The 22,103-nt window shown below is 37.5% G+C and overlaps 1 protein-coding gene across 4 annotated transcripts in view; it reads left to right on the top strand.

Moving 5' to 3' along the window:
* The window catches only part of MAN1A1 (mannosidase alpha class 1A member 1), a 164,788-nt gene that overhangs the window by 130,107 nt on the left and 12,578 nt on the right, over positions 1-22,103 (top strand). For all 4 annotated transcript variants that reach the window (XM_049654258.1, XM_049654259.1, XM_049654261.1 and 1 more), the window contains 4 exons: positions 6,462-6,585; positions 8,492-8,585; positions 16,278-16,393; positions 21,395-21,614. In XM_049654258.1, coding sequence (XP_049510215.1) covers positions 6,462-6,585; positions 8,492-8,585; positions 16,278-16,393; positions 21,395-21,614 — 554 coding nt within the window. The remainder of the gene's footprint in view (positions 1-6,461; positions 6,586-8,491; positions 8,586-16,277; positions 16,394-21,394; positions 21,615-22,103) is intronic.

The raw sequence follows: 22,103 nt of genomic DNA, 5'->3' as shown, positions 1-22,103 counted from the left end.
ATCCTGAGGTTTATTAGAAAAGTGTCTGGCTATAAATGTTTATTTGTGGTTCCTCCATCCCCAGCTTTAAAGGACTTGATATAATGATTTACAGCAGATGAATTTAAGATACCCCAAGAGCTCTAGAGACTACCAAATGTGGCAAGATATAATAGGTCCACACTTTTAAGAAATAACTCTGTAAACAGTAGACATTTATGCTTCCAGTACGTATTCCCAAATCCATCTTCATTATCGGTTTCGACAATTAAATTAACATCTCCCAGCTGGAATCTGTGTAGACATTTTTGCGTGAAAATTAGTTAGCTTTAAAAAGAACTAGACCTACCACCAAATTATTTATAGTGACAAAAGTAAAATGAAAATAAAGTGGTTTCAATGTCTATCAATAAATGTATGTTTAAATAGATTAGAGTATAACTGACCCTCAAACAACATGGGTTTGACCTGCATGGGTCTATGTATATGTGGATCTTTTTCCAATAAATACAGTATTGTAAATGTATTTTCTCCTTATGATTTTCTTAACATTTCCTTGTCTCTAGCTAACTTTATCACAAGTAAACAGTGTATAATACACATAACATACAAAATATATTAATTAACTGCTTATATTATCAATAAGACTTCCAGTCAATAGTAGGCTATTAGTAGTTACATTTTAGAGGAGTCAAAAGTTATACATGGATTTTCAACTGCACAAGAGGTCAACCTAACCCCTGTGTTGTTAGAGGTTCACCTATATATCCATTCAGTCAGGTACTATTCACTCAAAAACAATGTACATTGATGGGTATGGGAAAAGTCCATGAAGAATGTGATGTATGTTTAAAAGAACATGTAGAATATGATTTTTTTAAGTACAGTAAAGTAAATGTATGTGCATACTCACACATCCTAAATGCACTACAATGCTTTCTAATCAGTATTACTAGCCTTTTAGGAGTGTTCCCCAAACCTAATGATAGGTTGCCCCAGTTTACCCAATAAGTGGGTAGAAACTGCATTCAACTTATTTGCAATCTCTTGATAATGTTTAGCAAGGAGATCTTACTGAAAGGACAGCTGGAAAACAGAATTTTAGCATCTTTGGACATGTGGAGCAGATTATTTATGGAACTAGAGAGGCCTTCTCATCATTTACATTTTTTTAATTTTTTTAAATGTTTTATTTATTTTTGAGAGAGAGAGAGAGAGAGATAACTAGCAAGGGAGGCACAGAGAGGGAGGGAGACACAGAATCCGAAGCAGGCTCCAGACTCTGAGCCGTCAGCACAGAGCCCACCGCAGGGCTCGAACCCATGAACCATGAGATCATGACCTGAGCCAAGTCAGATGCCCTACCGACTGAGCCACCCAGGCGCCCCTCACCATTTATATTTTTTGCAAACCCCAACCTCTGCTCCAATCCTACATAGTCAAATACAAGGACAGCAATATTGACAGTCAGAATAAACTAAAATAATAAGTATTTAGTTTTAATTCTGTCAAAAGTAACTACCCATAAGAGGGAACAAGGTGGCTAATTTTAAAACATTGTTTTGGTCTTTGGTTAAGAAATTTAATGTGCATATTCTTTGGAGATTTAACCCACATGCTGCTGTTCAGAGGCAGTAAAGCATGAATAGTGAGTTAATTCAATCAAATGGCTGCCCTTTATTAGCCATCATTTCCCTGTGGGTAGCCTTGAGGGAAGTAGTCCTCCCCAGCTGAATTTTGTATGGATGAACTATAGTAGAACCTTGCCTAGTCCTAGAATGCCAGTCCCCTGGGATTATTAGTCCAACTCTCAGTGAGGTCTTAGATGACAAACTTGAAAGATCAGCATTGTGTGAATCTGTTCAGGAAGGAGGCATTTGTAATAAGTGAAGCTGAAATTGCTTAATCTCAAAATCAATTAGCTTTGGGAATACAGTTAAATGAAACAATCGTTCATGAACTTTTCTAATTATTCTTTCCTAATTTGTGCTAAAATCCAAAAGGAATAATATTGGATTATCTGCTCTTTTGAATTAAATATCCCTGTGTGCCTCTCTATTTGCATGCATAAGTAACGCTTTACCATAATATACAGAATGTGGGGAATTTTTTTTCTTCCAAAACTTGCTAACTCCATAGCCCAGAGGAATAACCCATATTCTGGACTTTGAACTTGAAGGGCATTTGTTTACTGATCAGCTAATCAGAAATTATTCAGGCAAGAATCCTCAAGACAATAGTTTATTGGCCCATTTCCCATTGTGTATAGAACAGCAAGCAGTAAGGAAGAGTAGATTGAAAGTCATAGCTAATCAAGACTGTATAACTATGTAATGCTTTGTTTATATATTCATCTGGCAATTTTTTAGAATCATCTCAGTTCTGTAAATGCTTTATTTGTTTCATTTGATTATAGTAAATAGCCAAATGTATTTTTTTAATGATCTAAACTATATCTGGGCAAACATATCACTTTGGGTACCTCAATTTAAGATTATTTTGAAGAGATATACCATCAATCCAGAACAACCCTCCAGCTACTTGATTCATTACAAGCTCTAGGAGGAGTCAGCAGCACTCCCTGGGATTCAAGTGTGAATAGATTAGCAATATTAGAATGGTAGTTCCTTTCTCTGGATATTAGCCATTCCTAGGAGAGAGGGGAAAAAAGCATAAGGTCCACTGCTTATGAGAGCTATGAGGTCAGTAAATAATTATACCTTCTTGTTTTTTATTGCAATAGGGTGTGGGAGTATATTAACACTGCTTAATAAACTACACTCAAGTTGTACTCTCTAAAACAACAGAATAGTATTTCACATTTTCAAAATCATAGTGACTCAGCTTTTAAAGACATGTTTCTAGTTGTGATTGCCAAAATCAGTTATTTTTTGTTGTGATGTTTTATCTTTAAGGAATTATTACCTTTGTAGAATACTGAAAATTTTAATAAAAAAGAATTTTTTTCAATACATTGAAAGATATGTATTAAATAATACTCCAATTTAAAATAGAAGAACTGGGGCTTGGAAGAAACAGAAGTAAGTGAAATTAGAGTAGTACAAAAGTTTGAAGTTCTGTTCCAGGATTCTTTGAACCACATACTTGGCAGCTTCCCAAATCACGTTAATTGCCTCTTTGTGTATACATTTCCATATGCTGACTCATCTTTTGGCTTATAATGGTTATAATGCAATCATTATAACAAGATTGGGAATATTTAACTATTCTTCCCTTTTATGCCTACCTGATGGAACTAATAGTTTCTGAACACAAACTGTTATTTTGTTTTTAAATATTTTTCTAAAGTATTATTAGTGTTTAGAAAATAGATAAAGATAAAATAAAGAACACCATGACTGCCTTTAAAATACTGTGATAACAGAACTGAAATTAAAGACATTTTAAATCCCCTACTCTCTCAGATGAGACTGATCTTGACCCAGAGGTCTAGAAAGCTTTAGTGTTTGGAATCATGGGATGCCCAGAGTATCCTGACCCCAGATCAAAGGAGCAGAACTCTCTCTGCACGCATTTTCCTTTGTCATAAACCCACCATTTTGATGCCAAATGCTCAACGTTTGTATATATCAGTTTAGAAATTAGAGCCATATAAATATATTGATTCCTCAATAGACTTAAAATTTAGAGACCTTAGAAATCATTCTATGAGTGTCCAAAACTGGTTCTGATTCAGTACACACTTGCGGTACAAACAGGCAGCCATTTCCCCCAGTACACACATTTTTTAGCCGTTATGGCTTATGTTGTGTGCCCCACACTCTTCCCCAGACCAATCTCTAGTCATTGCAGGTTTGCCTAAGAAAAGGTAAGTGATCTTATTAAATATCTAGATAAAACGATACTCTCTCTGACTTCTTGAAATCCTTCTCTCACTTATATTAAACAGCTAGCACAACTATTGATCTTACAGTTTTACTGAAATACATTAATTCTGTAGGTTGAAAGAATAGTAATCAAAGCCATTCTTTCATATAAACATACCATGTATTCTAAACCCAGCTTTCTTCCTGTTAGCGTGACATATCCTTTGCTAATGCTTTTACTGTTCTTGCTTCCTATATAATTAAACAGTGATAGAGAAGTGTGCTGATTTCCTTCTGATATGAATGTGCAAAGGAGAAAGAGGGAATATATATAATCCTTTTTAAATCTTAACTTTTTTTAACATATTGAAATTTTTTCAGTGTGTCTCTGATTTTCTCTTAACCACATTAATAGCAGGGAACAAACACATGGAAACAAAAGTAATTTGAATTTTAGATTAGTACATATATACTACTTGAGTTTCCCAGGTGAGAGTGCTGCCACACCCTCATACCCTGAACTGAAAAGAACCAGTCTTTGAAGATCTGGAAACTGGGCTGCATTCCTAGCACATTGTCTTTCTCCCCCTCTAGGACAAAGTCCTCATTCCCTCTTACCTTGATATTGTGGCTTTGATTTTAGTAGTTTCTATAGAACATAGAAACTTTTGCTTTTGCTTCATTAGGCTTATTGACTCTGGTCAGTGATGGAATGGTTGGAATTTAAAAACATATGACAACAAACTAATGACCAATTACTATGTGCACTTGCCATATGTTAATAAAATTTGAAAGTAGTTGTTCATCCTATTTGGATGATTGGCTATTGCTTTCATCTAAGCCAGCTATGAAAATAGAAACCGACTTACATTCCTAGAACTTAATAAATGTAAAGCATTTTTAAAAATAAATAAATGTGTGATTTTCAGAACTCTTTTATTTCTGTTTACTTTTTTATTATGTTTACTATAAACCTGTGTTAGAAGATAAAATCTAGGTTTTGCTCTAAAAAGAAACAGAGCAGGGAGGAAATCTAGGGGACACCAAGAGCAGTATTCAGATGGAGTCAACTTGGGGAGGGAGGAAAGTGAGAAATCCATAAGCCTCCAAGACCTGGCCCAGATTGAACTTCGTAGCCTTCTCTTCCCTTCCCTCTACTCACCAGTATCAGGAGCTTCTTCCAGTTCCTGGCTAGCCCTTCTGTGTGCTCTCAATATGTGGATGCTCCCTCTCACCATTCTTCCTCACTAAATCTTATTCATTCTTCAAGAATCACTGGGGAGTCTCCTGCTTAAGAAGTCTTCTGTGCCCCTCTGCCATGTAGGATTATATGTCCTGGCTCTCAGGTCTCAGAGACCTTTTCACACATCTATCCTGGCACTTACCATATTTAATTGGAATTATCTATGCCTAGGTCATTCTCTCATATTATACTATAAGGTCTTTAAGGAAAGAGTGATCATAATCATCCTTTAACCCAATGCCATACATAGTCCCTGGCAAATGGTAGGCATGTAATAAATCCACATTTGAACAACAACCAAAACGTGGGTTTTCAGCTTTCTCCAAGGGGATTTATTGGTAAAATCCTTGACTTGACTCTTTATTTCAAATATCATGTAAGTCTTGACGTTTTAAATGGTGCCGCAAAAATACACTGTGCCCAAGAGTCTGACCGTGTCTCCAAAGTTATTTTATGTGTATTTGTGTGTATGTATATTTAGGATTAACTCTTTTTAGAAACAATTTCTCCCAGATGAGCCATGAGGCAATAATTTTGGGAGCTCATGCCTTTTGACCTCTTTCAGATTTGAATTTCATAATTGTGTTGAAACTAGATTAAATGGGTCAGAGAATAAGTGAGTGCTCTGGAAAATATACTTAGAAAATAAGTAAAATAGTGTAAGGGAAAACAAAAGAAAGAAAGTGGTAAGTGGAGGGAGGGTTTGGGGAAAGATTCAGTGAGTTTATAATGAATTAATGAAATGTATATCAAAGAAAAACTTTAAATATAATGTGAATGTCTATAATAGTCCATGGAATCTCAGGCTGAAATTAATTAAAATGTTGGAAGGCTTGGGGCGCCTGGGTGGCGCAGTCGGTTAAGTGTCCGACTTCAGCCAGGTCACGATCTCGCGGTCCGTGAGTTCGAGCCCCGCGTCAGGCTCTGGGCTGATGGCTCGGAGCCTGGAGCCTGTTTCCGATTCTGTGTCTCCCTCTCTCTCTGCCCCTCCCCCGTTCATGCTCTGTCTCTCTCTGTCCCAAAAATAAATAAAAAACGTTGAAAAAAAAATTAAAAAAAAAAATGTTGGAAGGCTTTATGTGGGATTTGGGATATGTTTATATTCCACTTGGAATGGGTATGTATCTCTATATGGCACCTGTTCCTTCCAAAATATTTGTCTGTTCATCAACAGCAAGGACATAGCAACTTTTTTCTGACTGAAGTCTACATTGATTTTCAGTTTGTAGATAAGAGTCAAAGCCTGAAACCAATAGCCAAAGCCAACAATGCTGGATATTTTTAAATATCCAGAGTGGACTATCAGCTGAGATGCCATTATTCAAAAGCTGTCTCTTTCACTTCTGTTATTTAGAGCTGCAAAAATTGGCATTAGTCTGACCCATAACTCTTCAATCTCCTCTCTTCTTTAGTGGGATTGGAAGGAACTGGCCCTGGGCCTCAGGAGGCAGCAGTATTTTGGCAGAATTCGGAACTCTGCATTTGGAGTTTCTACACTTGAGCCACTTATCAGGAAACCCCATCTTTGCTGAAAAGGTGAGATCCTCCAATATACCTTGCATTGCAAAGCTGCACTTGTGAGAAACAATATCCTCTCCTGGACGATTTAGTAATTTTGGATGTGGAAAAGAACAACCAAGTTTAATATAGTTCTTTATGATGTTTTGTTACACGCGGCATTTCATTTTACCAAACAGTAATCCTGCAGCCTTTTTATGGGATCTTCTAACTCTGTGTGAGGCAGCCTGTGATACATGTCTGCTTCTCTACACCTCAAGCAAGTCTCTTCACCTCTCTGAATTTTTTCCTTATCTAAAAATATATAGGTGTTGTGTGGGACTGTATGAACCACGTATGTGACTTTTTAAACTCAAAATAGAAATTAAATTTGAGGTAGCAATTGAATCTATTTCTAATTTGCAAGAAACAAACCCATAGATATTTGGGTAAATTTATATTCAGCCCAACACTTCTGCCCTAAGCTTTCACCCCATCTCTCAGCTCCCCTTTACAGCAAGATTCCTTGGGAGGGTTGTCTCTGTTATCCCCTCTTCTTGTGTCCCACTATCTTGAACACTTTCCAGTCAGCTTTTCTCCCTGCCACACCCATCTCAGTGACCAGTGAGCTCCACATTACCAGGTCTGGTGATTATTCTCACCTCCCAATGTCATCACCCTCTCGGCATCTGATGCACTTGGTCACTTCTCCATGAGACACTGATGGGGCTGCAGGCTTATGGTGCTGTCCTTGTTTGCCTCCTTCCTCAGTGGAGTGCTCCTTCTCAGCCTCCTTTGTTGGATCTTCCTCAGCATCCCAATCTCTAAATATCCAAAAGCCCCAGGACTCAAGCCTAGGCCTTTTTATGTTCACTCTCTACATTATTTCATCCAGTCTCATGGGTCTACATGCTATCTATGTGCTGTTGACTCCAAATTTGTAATTCCAGTCCCAACATGTCCCAGACTCTCTCTCCAGCATTTCCACTGAAAGATCTAAAAGAGAGCTACTACTTAAAAAATGCCTCAGACTCAACCCCCAGACCTGTTTCTACCTCAGTCTCCACTATCTGAATAAATGAACCCCTCCGTTTACCCAGTGGCTCAGACCACTAATCGGAGGTCATCCAGGCTCAGGCTCCTCTCTTTTTGATAGACCTTAGGTCGAATCCATCAGGAAATGATTTGGCCCTGTTCTGTGACTCTGCTGCTACCCTGTTCCAGGGATCTGTCTTCTCTCACCTGAACTCCGCCGTACCCTCAGTCACGCCCATCCTGCAAGAGCACCAGACTTAAATGGCTTCCCATCACGCTCGAAATAAAATAAGCCCTCATTTTGGCCCACAAGGCTTGCATGTGGCCCTGGTTACCTTTCTCCTCTGCTTTCTGACATTCTCCCCTTTGCTTCCTCACCTCCAGCCTTGGTGGTCTTGCCAAACCCACTTTCTCCTCAGGGCATTTGTACTTGCACCTCCCTCTGCCTAGGTTGCTCTTCCTCCAACTTTCCGCATGGTTGTTCATTTGATTCTTTAAGTTCCTGCTCAAATCCCCTCATGTCAGCCTCCCCGGCCACCCCTGACTCAGCGTGCAGCCTCACCACCTCACATCAGTCTGTCTCACTGCTCTCTATAATTTTTTCACAGCCTTTATCGCCACCTTGACATATTTATGTGTTTATTATCTGTCTCCTCCCACAAGAATGCAAACTCCAAGAGGGTAATGACTTTGTTTATCCACTGATATATCCCTAGTTCCTTCTATGGTGTCTGGCAGATCAGTGTGACTGTATTCACTTACTGAGATTATTTTTGTAAGCCAGTGGCGACTGTCTTTGTTCTAATTCTAAATTCTTTCCTAACATGGAAAAATGTAATGAAGAAAGAGAAGAATGGCACCAAAATTGTTTTTTTAGATTTTCATAGTAACATTTCATTTTCTGTTGTAGGTAATGAATATTCGAACAGTGCTGAACAACCTGGAAAAACCACAAGGCCTTTATCCTAACTATCTGAATCCCAGTAGTGGACAGTGGGGTCAATGTAAGTCAAAAGATTAGACTTGTTTTAGCTGTTTATGGTATCCAGCACTGTTCTAGTAACAGAGAGAAGGAGCACAAAAAAGCACAAATCTTTTTGAGGAATGTTTCGAAAAGGGGAAAGTGGGCATGGTTCCTTTCATGAGTCTCTTGTAAGACAGGCTGTGTTACCAGGGAACTAGGTGGCTTATTTTTCCTGGGTAACTGTGAGCATGATGACATTGTAAGCACATTTAAATTATTAATCAGGAAGGGAAGATCTGATCAGGTTGTGTGGGGATGTTAGCCTATAACAAGCTGGTCATGTGGATAGAAGAAAAAATTGTTCCTTTGTGCTATTAACTATTAGCGTTTTGTACAAGAGTAGTCGGATCATTCTACTTTGTAGCGTTTTCTTTTTTTCTTTTTTGGCTACAAGATGAGAGAGGAACCTGAATCTTTAAGGGTTAGGAAATTGAAAGAGCAAACAGGGTGTTTTCTCTACTTAATTTTAAGCCAGCAGATAAAGGTTTCTTCCCAGTAGAATTATCTTCAGATTAGGAGAAAGTATTATGCAAGAAGCCTTCACTTCAGATCCCTTAAGGACTTTGATCAGTGTTATGAAGATTCAGAGTAGTTGAAAGAAATGTTCTTAAGTTGATTTGGAGAAAAAAACCTGGTAGATTAACGCAGCAACTAAGAGCAAGTGCAGAATACTAAGTGAGGTGTCTAACTGTGCTGGGGATATTAGCAATGCCTTACAATTTAATTCTAATTTGAGTATTTTCTTTATATTGAAAATTAGATTCTTAGATGATTGTGCCTCACCCTTACTTTAGAAGTACTTTTCTCAAAGAATAATTTAGTAGGGGAAAAAATGTGCTAAAGTCTGTGTTTGTAATGCCTATGGAAGACAGGCATCTCAATGCTGTTGAGACCACAAGACCATAATCATGGTTGCCACTTAACCTAAGTGTGGTCTACATATACTGGACCTTTCAGGAGGTCCACAAGGTCAGAGCTATTTTTATATTAATACTAAGGCTTTCTGCCACCTTCACTGTGCTGATATTTGCACTTCTGTTGCAAGAGCAACGGTGGGTAAAACTGAAGCCACAGAGAGAACCATGGTAGAGGAGCCAGAGAGTACTAATCATTGTATTCCTCATCGACAATAAGAAATAAAAATATGCCAGAGGCACTTATGAATAGTTTTAAGGAAAAAAATTACCTGTTAAGTTTATTTATTTATTTTGAAAGAGACGGAGACAGTGCAAGTGGGGGAGGGGCAGAGAGAGTGGGAGACAGAGAATCCCAAGCAGGCCCGTCACTGTCAGCACAGAACCCATGGGGGACTTGAACTCATGAACCGTGAGATCATGACCTGAGCCGAAATCACAAGTCAAAAAAAAAAATTATTGAGTCTGGTAAATCTCAGCCATTGAGTACACTTCTTTGCTGCATAATAGAAAATAGCGTTTGCCGCATAGAAAAGCACTCGTGTGATTGTTCGAGTTGCAGACTGCACCAGCCATCGATTGCTCCGTGCAGTACCATTTTTACTTGAAAGAACAACTGAAGACACGCTTTGGTTGTTCAGAATTGGGTAACTCGTAGACATGTTCTCAAAAACGAGCCTGTCACTTCAAAGAAAAGTGATGGTGTCGGTGCCATGACAGAATTTGAGTTTCTAAATGAAAATTAGAATTTCAGGAAATGTGTATATGCCGCCATGACCTTGATGCCTTTAACCAATCCTTAGAGACATTTATGATGAGATTGGTGTTCATATTAATAAATACAGTTTTTGGATACCGTATAGTGAAATGTGCAGCATTCAGAAGATCCACATAATTCAGTGAACCAGTATTTTCCAAATGACTAATACATGCAATTAAACAATCATGTCAGAAAGAAGATCCATTCAAAGTGCAAGATAGACCAATGGATTTTAATGTAACAGTACAAAAATTCATTGATGTGATTTCTAATTCCACCTTACAACCAACCTTTAAAACCTTTTTAACCTTTGGGGCACCTGGGTGGCTCAGTTAAGCGTCCAACTTCGGCTCAGGTCATGATCTCACGGTTTGTGAGTTCAAGCCCCACATCAGGATCTGTGCTGACAGCTGGGGGCCTGGAGCCTGCTCCGGATTCTGTATCTCCCTCTCTCTCTGCTCCTCCCTGCTTACACACTCTCTCTCTCAAAAATAAATAAAGATTAAAAAAAATTTTTTTTTGACATTTTTAACCTTTAAAAAACAATTTGTCAAGTTTTATTTTAGTATCAAAGAAAAATGTCCTTACTTATCTAGAAAGATTCTTTAAATACCTTTCCCTTTTCCAACTATGTAACTGTGTGAGGCTGAACTTTCTTTGTGTATTTCCACCAGAATGACATACAGTAGTGGACTGAATATACAGCAGATATGAAAATCCAGCTGTCTTCTGGTATAGCAAAAATTTAAAAGATTTTCAAAAATGTAAATCAGTGTCAGTATTTTCACTGATTTTTTTCTTTTGTAAAATATAACATGTTTATGAAAAAATCTTTGTTAATATAATGGTTGTATTATTATTTTAAATGAATAAAATATTTTTAATTTAAATATTTTAAATCTAGTTTCCAATATGGTAGATATTTATAGATATTACATAAACAAGTTATTTGGAGTATTTCTTAATTTTTAAGAGTGTATGGTGCGCCTGGGTGGCTCAGTCGGTTAAGCGTCCGACTTCAGCTCAGGTCACGATCTCGCGGTCCGTGAGTTTGAGCCCCGCGTTGGGCTCTGGGCTGATGGCTCAGAGCCTGGAGCCTGCTTCCAATTCTGTGTCTCCCTCTCTCTGCCCCTCCCCTGTTCATGCTCTGTCTCTCTCTGTCTCGAAAATAAATTAAAAAAAAAAAAAGTTAAAAAAAAAATTTAAAGAGTGTAAAAGGGTGCTGAGACTAAAAGTTTGAGGACCAGTAGAGTATTTGAAATAAAATAGAATTTGAGTTGCTTTCTGAGTACAAGGACCAGAGAAGATTCTCTAAAAGGACAGGTAGTTTTAGCATTTTCCTTCTCATGAATGATTTTAAAAATTGAAAAAAAAAAAATTATCTTTGATTGACTCTTTTCTTCCTGTGATTTAGAAGCCACTGTGAAGAGGGACAAAAAGTATCAGTTGTACTGGAATATTCCAGCTTCACCTTCTGCGTTACCAGTATATTGTGTATTTGGCCATGTTTCCCGGTACAAAGGGCCCTTTATATTTGGATTGCTTATGGGCCAATTTCCTGATGGCAAACAAATAGGGTTGATGAGTCTCATGTCCGTTTCGCCTCCTGCACCTCCATCCTGTGTTCCAGCCACAAGGGAGACCAATTTGTTTTTTTCATTCTTTAATCAAGGCCTGCTTGGGCATATCCAGGTCCTGGTTTGTGCTGTTTCCTCAGCCCTTTACCTCTCTTCTGACTTTGCCAACATCCAACTCAATTGCCCTTTCTTCTGGGGGACCTTCTTCTTCAAGACCCTGGTTGTAATTTGTTAGCACCCACTTGCCTTCTACTCACCCTCTTCTTCCCCTGCCCCAACACTTTGAGTGCTTTCCTATCATTGTCTTTTTCAAAATGATTTGTATACATCCCTGTTCCTAGGGACCCAGAACTTTTGAGGCCAGTGACTTTGCCTTAGTGATGTTTGTTAGCCCAGCACACTATATCTTGCACCTAGTAGGTGTTTGCTTACTTGAATTTTGTGAATCCTCATGCACTGTGTATCCAGTCTGTCTTTCTGTCTCTGCTTTTAATAATGGTTCTATTTATTCTCCTTTAACAGTTGTCCCTGCTCCTCAGTTGTGGCTGAGAGACAGCATCAGGTCCTGGTCACTGATAATATGAAGAGATCTTGCAACTGTTGAGGCCAGTTGGGACTCTGTGTCTATAGGCGGAAAATTATCATTCTCTCTTGATTAATATACATATAGTGTCACTTGCATCATTGGGGGAATGCTTTGAGAAGTTCAGATTCAGATGAAGTGTACAAATTATTAAACATTAAAGATACTGAGTACTTAATCCTTTTTGTCTTGATTCTTTTGCTACTCGTTTTATCTCTTTAAGTATTATGAATCCTTTTATGGGACCTATTCCTCTCAGGAAGGAAAGAGTAAATTGCCTTCCATAGAGAAGAGCATAATATTTGAGTGACCGTAGTACACATTACGTTTAGAACATTTGGGAATAAAAATACCATATATGTTCTTTCTAGAAGTGGGCGGTCCCTTCCTGCTGATAAAATCGAGCATGTTCTGTCCCACACCCACTAAATATTTACACAGAATTCTGTTGCCAACACAAACAGTCCTCCAGACTGGGGGAAACTTAGTGAGTGATATTCTAAGTTATCAAAAAAGCTTGCTCTTGTTTCTCCTCTATGTTCCTTTATTTTGATTCTTTCCAAATATGAAAAATCTATAGGCAGGAAATAAAAATATAGAAAATTATCTGGTGTTTACCAAAATTAATTAAAGCAAATATATTGTTATGTAACCCTTTTTCCTTTTTTAAAAATCATCAAATGCCCAAACTTGCTTCTTCCGTCCATTATAGAATCATAACCCAAGGGGGAAGAAAATGAAGCTGCTTCTGGCTGTTAGCTTTCAACTCTCAGTGCTTGAACTCTGAAGGGCATGTCTGGATCATGGCCATCATTTCCTATTACTTCATCTAGACCTTGTTATTTTGACAGTAACCAGACAGTGATTTGCTTTACCATGCATCACTTGCATTTGTCTCCTGCAATCATGTTTATAACAACAGGGCTTGTTATTGATGAGATAGTACTTAGTGTATTTAGTTTGTAAATGTCAGAGGTTTCTGTGGTAATTTATTTAGGAAATTGCAAAGGTCACTTCAAACACTGCTGTTTCAAGAATCAGCCTTACTATTGTAAAAACACTAATGTTTACATCAAAATTAAAACTGTAAATCTGGACATTCTTACAATAATAAAAATCACATATTTCACTACTTACAAATATAGCCCTGATTGGGTATAGTCCTTACAAGAATTTTGCTTTGTTCATCAATTGTTTACTGAGTACCCGCTATATGCAAGCTACTTTCAGGGGCTGATAATGGACCAGGCAACATGGTGGATCTAGTCCCTGTCCTCCTGGATCATGATCTTGTAGAGAAGACAGAGAAGAGGGGCGCCTGGGTGGCGCAGTCGGTTAAGCGTCCGACTTCAGCCAGGTCACGATCTCGCGGTCCGTGAGTTCGAGCCCCGCGTCAGGCTCTGGGCTGATGGCTCGGAACCTGGAGCCTGTTTCCGATTCTGTGTCTCCCTCTCTCTCTGCCCCTCCCCCGTTCATGCTCTGTCTCTCTCTGTCCCAAAAATAAAAAATAAAAAACGTTGAAAAAAAAAAATTAAAAAAAAAAAAAAAAAAGAAGACAGAGAAGAAATTCCACCATCTTTTGAAATTGCCAAGTGTAGTAAACACGTGTTATCAAAAAGTGTATAGTGAGGGAACCCAGTGGGTGAGGGTCAGGGAAAGAAAGCATCTTTGAGGAAGCAACATTTGATCCTAGACATGAAATATGAGTAAGAGTTACTACTGAAAGGGAAAGGAGTCAGGGAACGCACATCAGGCCCAGAGAACAACGCCTTTAGAATTCCTGCAGTAGAGCCTGCTGGTTTCAAGGGAACAAAAGAAGAGCCATATGGCAAGAGGATAGAAAGCAATCAGAGCAGAATTGATGGTAATATGGGGAAGATGGAGACCACGCAGGGCCTCTCAGTCTCCGAAGACCCAGGATTTGAGTCTTTGCCATTGAAGGCTTCCAATTAGGGATGATCCAGTTCACATGTCAAAAGGGTTATTCTGGTATTAATGGGGGAATAGTTTGGAGTGGCACTACCATTAGAACTCGGTGTGATGATGGAAATGTTCTGTATCTTTCCTGTGCAGTACAGTAACCAAGGACCACATGTAGCTGTTGGGCACGAGTATGGCTGAGGAACTGAATTATTTTCTTTTCTTTTAATTAATTTAAATGTAAACAGCTGCATGCTATCGGAGTAAAACGGGCCAAATAATTGGGCACTGAAGCCTTGGAAGCAGGGGCTATTGGTAGCTTCATCCAGGATCATATTGGTGAGGACAGAGTAGTGGATGGATTCAGGAAATATATAAGAGGTGAAATTAGTAGAGTTCAGTAGCTCACTGGATATAGGGAAGAGAGAGAGAAGTGAAGAATGACTCTCTGATGTCTAACTTGCACAGTTGGGAGGATGATGGTGCCATGTTAGTGAGACGGGCACCAACGGCAGAAGGTAAGGTTGAGAAGGACAAGAGAATAAATTCAGTTTTAACCTGTTTAATCCTGTCCCCACATAAGCCTCCAAGTGGAGTTGTTAGGTAGGTGTTAGGAGAAAATTGTCTTGTTAGCTGTGTAAAAACGGGTTCACTTTTATATGACAAAGTCAACACAGAGGTCTTATTTTAAAAAATAGTTATGTTGGGGTGCCTGAGTGGCTCAGCCGATTAAGCATCCAACTTTGGCTCGGGTCATGATCTTATGGTTTGTGAGTTTAAGCCCTGCGCTGAGCTCTGTACTGACAGCTCGGAGCCTGGAGCCTGCTTCGGATTCTGCGTCTCCCTCTCTCTCTGCCCCTCCCCCACTCTCGTCTGTCTCTGTCTCTCTCTCTCTCTCTCTCACTCAGAAATAAACATTTAAAAAATTTTTAAAATAGTTATGTAAACTAGGTTTGAGTTATGAAACTTAAAATGCATATTTCCAAAATAAGACTGTTTTATTAGTGCTCAAATTCTCTATGAATTCTAGAAATGATATTTCAAATAGATTATGTCTCTGTTTTTGTAGGTAGATATGCTTGAAAAATTAAAGTATTAATTCAAGCAGTAGGCAAAAGAATACATTCAGTGTCACAAGGTAGAGAGCAAGAAGTTCCAAGTGCGAGACCGTGCATGGGCTGTGGAGTCAGATGGCACTTACCAGTGATGCAATCTCATTTAGCCTCACTAAGCCTTAATTTTTTTCACTTTTAATGAGGATACTTACCCTATAAGTTACAAAATTGTGGTACTATATGTAGTAGATGTGGCATAATAAGTGGCAGTAGGGGAGGATTGTAGGAATGGAGTGTTAGGAAGAACGTCTCCTGCCCTGTCTTCTTTGTTACTGGCCTCCCTCAAAGGATTTTGACCTTATAGGTTGAAAACACTAGAAACTTTATCTAATCATCATCATAATCATCATCACCATCATCATCATCAAAGAGTCTGAGGAGCTTCATTTTATCATATGCCAGTCCTTTTTAAGATTAGTTAATACTCATAGTATTTGACATACTTTAGTTATGTTAGTGAAAGCTAAAGCAATTAAAAATTTATTTGAATATATACTGTGAAATATTTTAATTTGGTAGTTTTAACTAGAAAAACAGATTTTAGGAATTGAGGTTGATTATGTATTTTTTATCTTCATGTTTACAAAACTACCCCGGTAATTATTTAGAGTATATCACAATAGTTAACAGCACATCTGCTCGGTTCAGAATATCTTTCTGAAAACAGAGATTTGTTGGAATTTAAATGTAACATCGAGTTGCAGTTGACGTAGGCTTTTGCATCCTAGTTACTAATGTGATTTTGCTGCATTATCTGAGTTAAAGCCTGAATCACTCTAAAATTCATTTTCCTCTCTTTGCAGATCATGTATCAGTTGGAGGACTCGGAGACAGCTTTTATGAATATTTGCTAAAGGCGTGGTTAATGTCTGACAAGACAGATCTAGAAGCTAAGAAGATGTATTTTGATGCTGTTCAGGTAAGCCCAATATTTAAATCATCTTTGCCACTAAAATAACTTACAACTTGCATATTAATCAGCATTTAATGGGAAATGGAATACCACATGAGTGAATTACAAGGTATTTCCAGTTAGGCTGAGTTCAGTGTCTGCTAATATAACAATAGTAATCACACTTGGGTTTCATTCTAACGGGGCAGTTGAAAGTGTTTTATTTTGCATGAGTCACAAAATCATGAGGAGGAATAAATCCTAAATTGTATTCTGCAAATTGACAAAGTTAAAACTGCCCAAGGAGTGTCTGGGTGGCTAAGTCGGTTAAGTGTCCAATTCTTGATTTGGGCTCAGGTACAGATCTCGTGAGATCAAGTCCTGCATCAGGCTCCACGCTGGCAGTGCAGTCTGTTTGGGATTCTCTCTCTCTCTGTCTCTGTCTCTGTCTCTCTCTTTATCAAAATAAATAAATACACATTAAAAAAGAAAGAAAAAATAAAATTTCCCATGATTACAACATCCCTAATGGCTACTTCCATTTCAAATAAACTTATCTCCAGAGATAAATAGACAGCACTCTCAAATAAAAATCCGAACTAATTAATAGTTTCCTATGATCCTTGTAATGGAGGAGCAATGAGAGGGAACAAATATTTGTTGAAATGCCTATTGTGTGCTAAGTAGTATGTTAGGCAGATACTTTAAATGAAGGATTTGTTTGTTTCCTCACAGTAGTTTAGATATTATTTACCTGGTTTTACAGATAAGAGAACTGAACCTTGGAAAAGGTTGATTGTGGAACCAAAAGTCAAACTAAAATTTGTGTCAACACATGTCTCTTTTTACCTCATCACTATGGATTTATTTGTAAAAAAGAATTTCCATAGTACATTTAAGTATGAGCAGTAAGTTAGTAAAGTAAGTTCGAAACTGCTCTGCAAAGTCTATAGGAGGTAGCCAGTGTAAGAGTGAACGAAGCCTCAAGCAAATGTAAGCTTCAGTCAAAACCAAAAATAAAATTTGAAAGTATAAAAAGCTTTAAAAGAAGAATATTGTTTTATATAAAATGCTTGAACTCATACCCAACTTTTCAGGAACAAAGTTTTTTAGCAGAACTCAGTACATTTGTGATTGATAAGTATTTTATGTGGTAACCCATTTTCTTAATTATTATCAAGTCATCTCAAATAATGTTATAAACTTATGGCTAAATCCTCAGAAAAATGACTTTTTTATTGACTCCTCAGAAACTTTTTTATAATCAAGAATATTAATTCATAGGGGAGAAAAGTGGAAGTTTATAATTCCAATAATGTAGCCGCTGTTCTAAAATTAGTCTTCCTGAGAAGGAGGTCTGGGTAATTTAGACATAGTCCAATTTATTCGTTGAAATATAAATGCAACTTACTTTGCTCTGGTTGTCCAGATTCAATATTACTGTGGTTCCCTCCCAAGATCAATAAGAAGCATCACTAAGTACAGCAGATATGACTCTTTACAGCCTGACATACAGGAACCAGAATGCCTTAGTACATTGGCTTTTGTTTAGCACACCTTTAATTAAGGCGCATGATGAACATAAAAAGCAAAGTAGGATATGGTTCACATGGCCTCTTCCAGGTTTGTTTCTCATCATTCCTATGAGGTTTCAGGTTTTAAGGTAGGGAATTCTTCTCCATACCGTATGGTTTCCAGTGTGTCATTTTTTTTCTTGTTATCCTGGCAGATATTTTAATTATTCTAATCTTAAAAAGGTCCCCTAAGATCTTGCAAGGTAACTTTAAAATGTTCTTTGAAATATTTTCCCCGAGTTTTTAGACTATACCCACACAGTATATGTTCATTTATTCCTATTCCTTTATTCATATTCATTTATTCCTCAGACAGGATTCCAGCTGCTCCCATGCAGTGTCCCCGGCACAGCTATAGGGATTTATGAACAGCACAGTAGTATGTTCATTTATTTCTTACCATCTTGTCTATATTGCATTTAGACAAACCATGGACAGGAAAATCCATTAAGAACAAATGAAGTAAAGTGTTTCCTGTTTCTCTTAATAGTAAAAACATTTCCAATTCATTGTATGTTTAACATAGAAAGCAAAGCTAGAACAATTACATTTCTGATTTTGAGAAGTAACCATGTCTCATATAGCAAAGTTTCTTTCTGCTAAACTGTAGTTTAAAAAAGCGTTATTATTAAGGAGAGAGTCCTTTACGTTATTGTTCTGGACAGTTGAGTTACTGCGGATATAGTTCTTCGATTTTAGCCTCAAGTGGATTTTGGAAAGCACTGAATCCCAGCATGGTCTGTTTTCTTTGGTTGTTTTAATAACAAAATACTTTGTGCTTTCAGCTGGCTGTTAAGTTCTTCTCTAGAGACCACACTAAGAATGCACAGTGGTGGATGTTCATTCTTCCAGAGGTCCATTGGAATGAATGGTAGCTGGGCTGATGATGTGTTAGACATTTAAGTTTCTAAAGGTTTCATCACACTAATTCTTTTCAAATATGGAAGGCTGAAATCACAACATATGTAATATTCTTTTTTCCTAAGCAATTCTCTGTAGATTTGACACTTTTTTTTTTAGAGCCACTAAAGACTATTTTTTCCTCTTTTATATTTATTTACATTTTCCCACTGTCACACAAACATTGCTTCAAAAGTCTTGGAACTTCATTGTAGTTTATTTAAGAGGTAGCAGCTTGGTCAGAACCATGCCAAAAGAAAGAATATAGTACTTTTTTCAGGATCTGTAACAGGGTAATAATGTTTCACTAATCCATGATCCAAAGCTATAACTTTTGCCATGTAGAAAGAATAATTTCTTGGGTGATGAACAAATATCTGCTTTAAGACCTTTACTGTAATTTGTGCTATAAGAAGTGTAAATAGTTAAGATGTTCAGTTGCATGGATAAGAATGAATGTTAATATAACTAGACCATCAATAAAACTAGCTAACCACAGTTAATGAGCACAGTAGTATGTTCATTTATTTCTTACCATCTTGGTTTCATGTATTTATTTCCAATAAAAATAGGAAAGGTTTTATCTGTCTGTATATTCACTTTCATTCATTCTTCTCAATCTCAAGTTTCATCTGTGTGTACTGTTCCCAAATGTGCTTCCTAAAAAACTCTTTTTTTTTTTTTATAATAGTGTAACAGGTATAGACGTAGTCTTAGCTCTTTTTCTTCTATGAAGTAATTGAAAGGGGAAAAAAAAAACACAACATTTCCTGTTACAGTAGTTGGAAGTTAGTGATTTCAAACAGTTATATTTCATTTTTGCTTTTTAGAATATAAGGCTTATTTGAAAGGCTTATCTATTTGAAAAGAATATCAACAATCCTGCAGCAGAAATAAGAGATATTTTACAGATCATATTTGTAAACATCATTTCCCCCCAATTTACAGATCTTTATTCCTTTTTTTTAAGTTTTTATTTTAATTCCAGTTAACACACAGTGTTATATTTGTTTCAGGTGTACATTATAATAATTCAACATTTCCATATATCACCTTGTGCTCTTCACAATAAGTGCCCTCCATCCCCATCACCTATTTCACCCATGTCCCCCCTCTGGTAACCATCCCTCCCCTCTGGTAACCATCAGTTTGTTCTCTATAATTAAGACTTTGTTTCGTGATTTGTCTATTTTTCCCTGTATTTATTTTGTTTCTTAAATTCCATATATGAGCGATAGATATCATCTGGTATTTGTCTTTCCCTGACTGACTTATTTCGCTTAGCATTATACTGTCTAGCTCCATCCATGTCATTGCAAATGGCAAGATTTCATTTGTTTTTGTGGCTAAATAATATTTTATTATTGCCACATCTTCTTTATCCATTCACCAATCGATGGACACTTGGGCTGCTTCCATATCTTGGCTATTGTAAATAATGCTTCTATAAACATAGGGGTGCGTGTATCCCTTTGAATCAGTGTTCTTGTATTCTCTGGATAAATACCTAGTAGTGTGATTGCTGGATCGTATGGTAGTTCCATTATTACCTGAGAATCCTCATACTATTTTCCATCGCGGCTGCCCCAGTTTGCATTCCCACCAACAGTGTGTGAGTGTTCCTTTTTCTCCACATCCTCACCAACACCTGTTGTTTCTTGTGTTGTTGATCTTAGCCATTCTGACAGGTGTGAGGTGGTATCTCATCATGGTTTTCATTGGCATTTACTTGATGGTAAGTGATGATGAGCATTTTTTCATGTGTCTTTTTTTTTTTCCATTGTACACGAATGTGCTTTTTAATAGAATTATTAGGGAGGAATTTAATTCAAATGTTACCACAATGGAGATGTGAATGAGGATGATAAATGAACTTTATCAAGTGCTAGCGACAGTACTGACTGCTTCATAAACTAAATGTTGCTGAATTTTCTCAGTAAATACTACTTATTCTCCTTTTATGGATAAGGATACTGAGATTTGGGGATACAGTAAGCAAATTACCCACCAAATTCACAGATAGTAAATGTCAGAGCTGGAATTTTGAGGCCAAGCAAACTGATTCAAGAACAGCACATCTTTCCCACTCAGTTTTGCCACTCTCTGAGCCTAAGAGAGCAAAAAGAAGGGTAATACCACCAGCCTGATTTTATATACAGATACGCTCTGTTCTTCATCCACAGTAGGGCCTGTGCTTTGTGCTATTTCTTCATTGTGAAAATGGAAATGCATTAAGCATTACGTCTACACCAGTGGCCTATCATTGAGAAGCAGACCATTTTTGTTGTATGAGGACTAAAAGTGTTTGATCATGGACTCAGGCAAAACCAACTGGACTGGCCCAACAGTGATAATTCTAACGAACCAAACTAATAAAGCATATACTAGAGGAAGATACAGAAAGCAATAGCATAAAATTTCAGGTTGAATCAGATTTATAACAAACTCAAACCGTGAGTGAGGTTATATTCTTTTTCTCTCTTAGTCTTGAGAGTGTTTTTAGTATAAATTTGAGAGGAGATTTAAAAATGTTGAAAATAATTATTATTTTCAGGCAATTGAGACTCACTTGATCCGCAAGTCTAGTAGGGGACTGACTTACATCGCGGAGTGGAAAGGGGGCCTCCTGGAACACAAGATGGGCCACCTGACCTGCTTTGCTGGAGGCATGTTTGCACTCGGGGCGGACGATGCTCCCGCAGGCCTGACCCAACACTACCTTCAACTCGGGGCTGAAATTGCCCGGACCTGTTATGAATCTTACAATCGCACATGTGAGTACATGTTACTCTTCATTTTCTATTCCCACATGCTTTTATTTCATTCCTAAGGAACATTGACATTGCTGCCATCAAAAGAATATCCACTGTGCCTCATGAAATAGGAAGCTCATGATTAATATTTTAAAGGAATTTATATTTTTTACTTTAGGAAGTACTGCTTTCTACATAAAAATATCTACTCTTAGTTTACTAAGGAACAAAATTTGAGGCCGTAAAGAGTTAAGCCAGTCTATTTATTGACCCTGCTTTAGGCAAATTACATTGGGTAAGACTCTCTATCCCAAGTGCAAAAGAAATTTAGTATTTTATAAACCATTATTAATCTTCTCAGTGTCTCTATGAAATAGAGTCTGGGTCCCTTCTTATGAAATAGGAGTTTGAAGCACAAAGATTAACATAATTTATGACATAATGACTTAGAATTAGTTTTCCAGCTAGCTAATAAGGGGTGTTGTAGTGCCTTGTATTTACCTGGGGGGC

This window comes from Panthera uncia (genome assembly GCF_023721935.1).
Source record: "Panthera uncia isolate 11264 chromosome B2 unlocalized genomic scaffold, Puncia_PCG_1.0 HiC_scaffold_24, whole genome shotgun sequence".
Taxonomy (NCBI): domain Eukaryota; kingdom Metazoa; phylum Chordata; class Mammalia; order Carnivora; family Felidae; genus Panthera; species Panthera uncia.
Note: the sequence above shows the minus strand (reverse complement) of the source record. Positions and strands in the feature narration are given on the sequence as shown.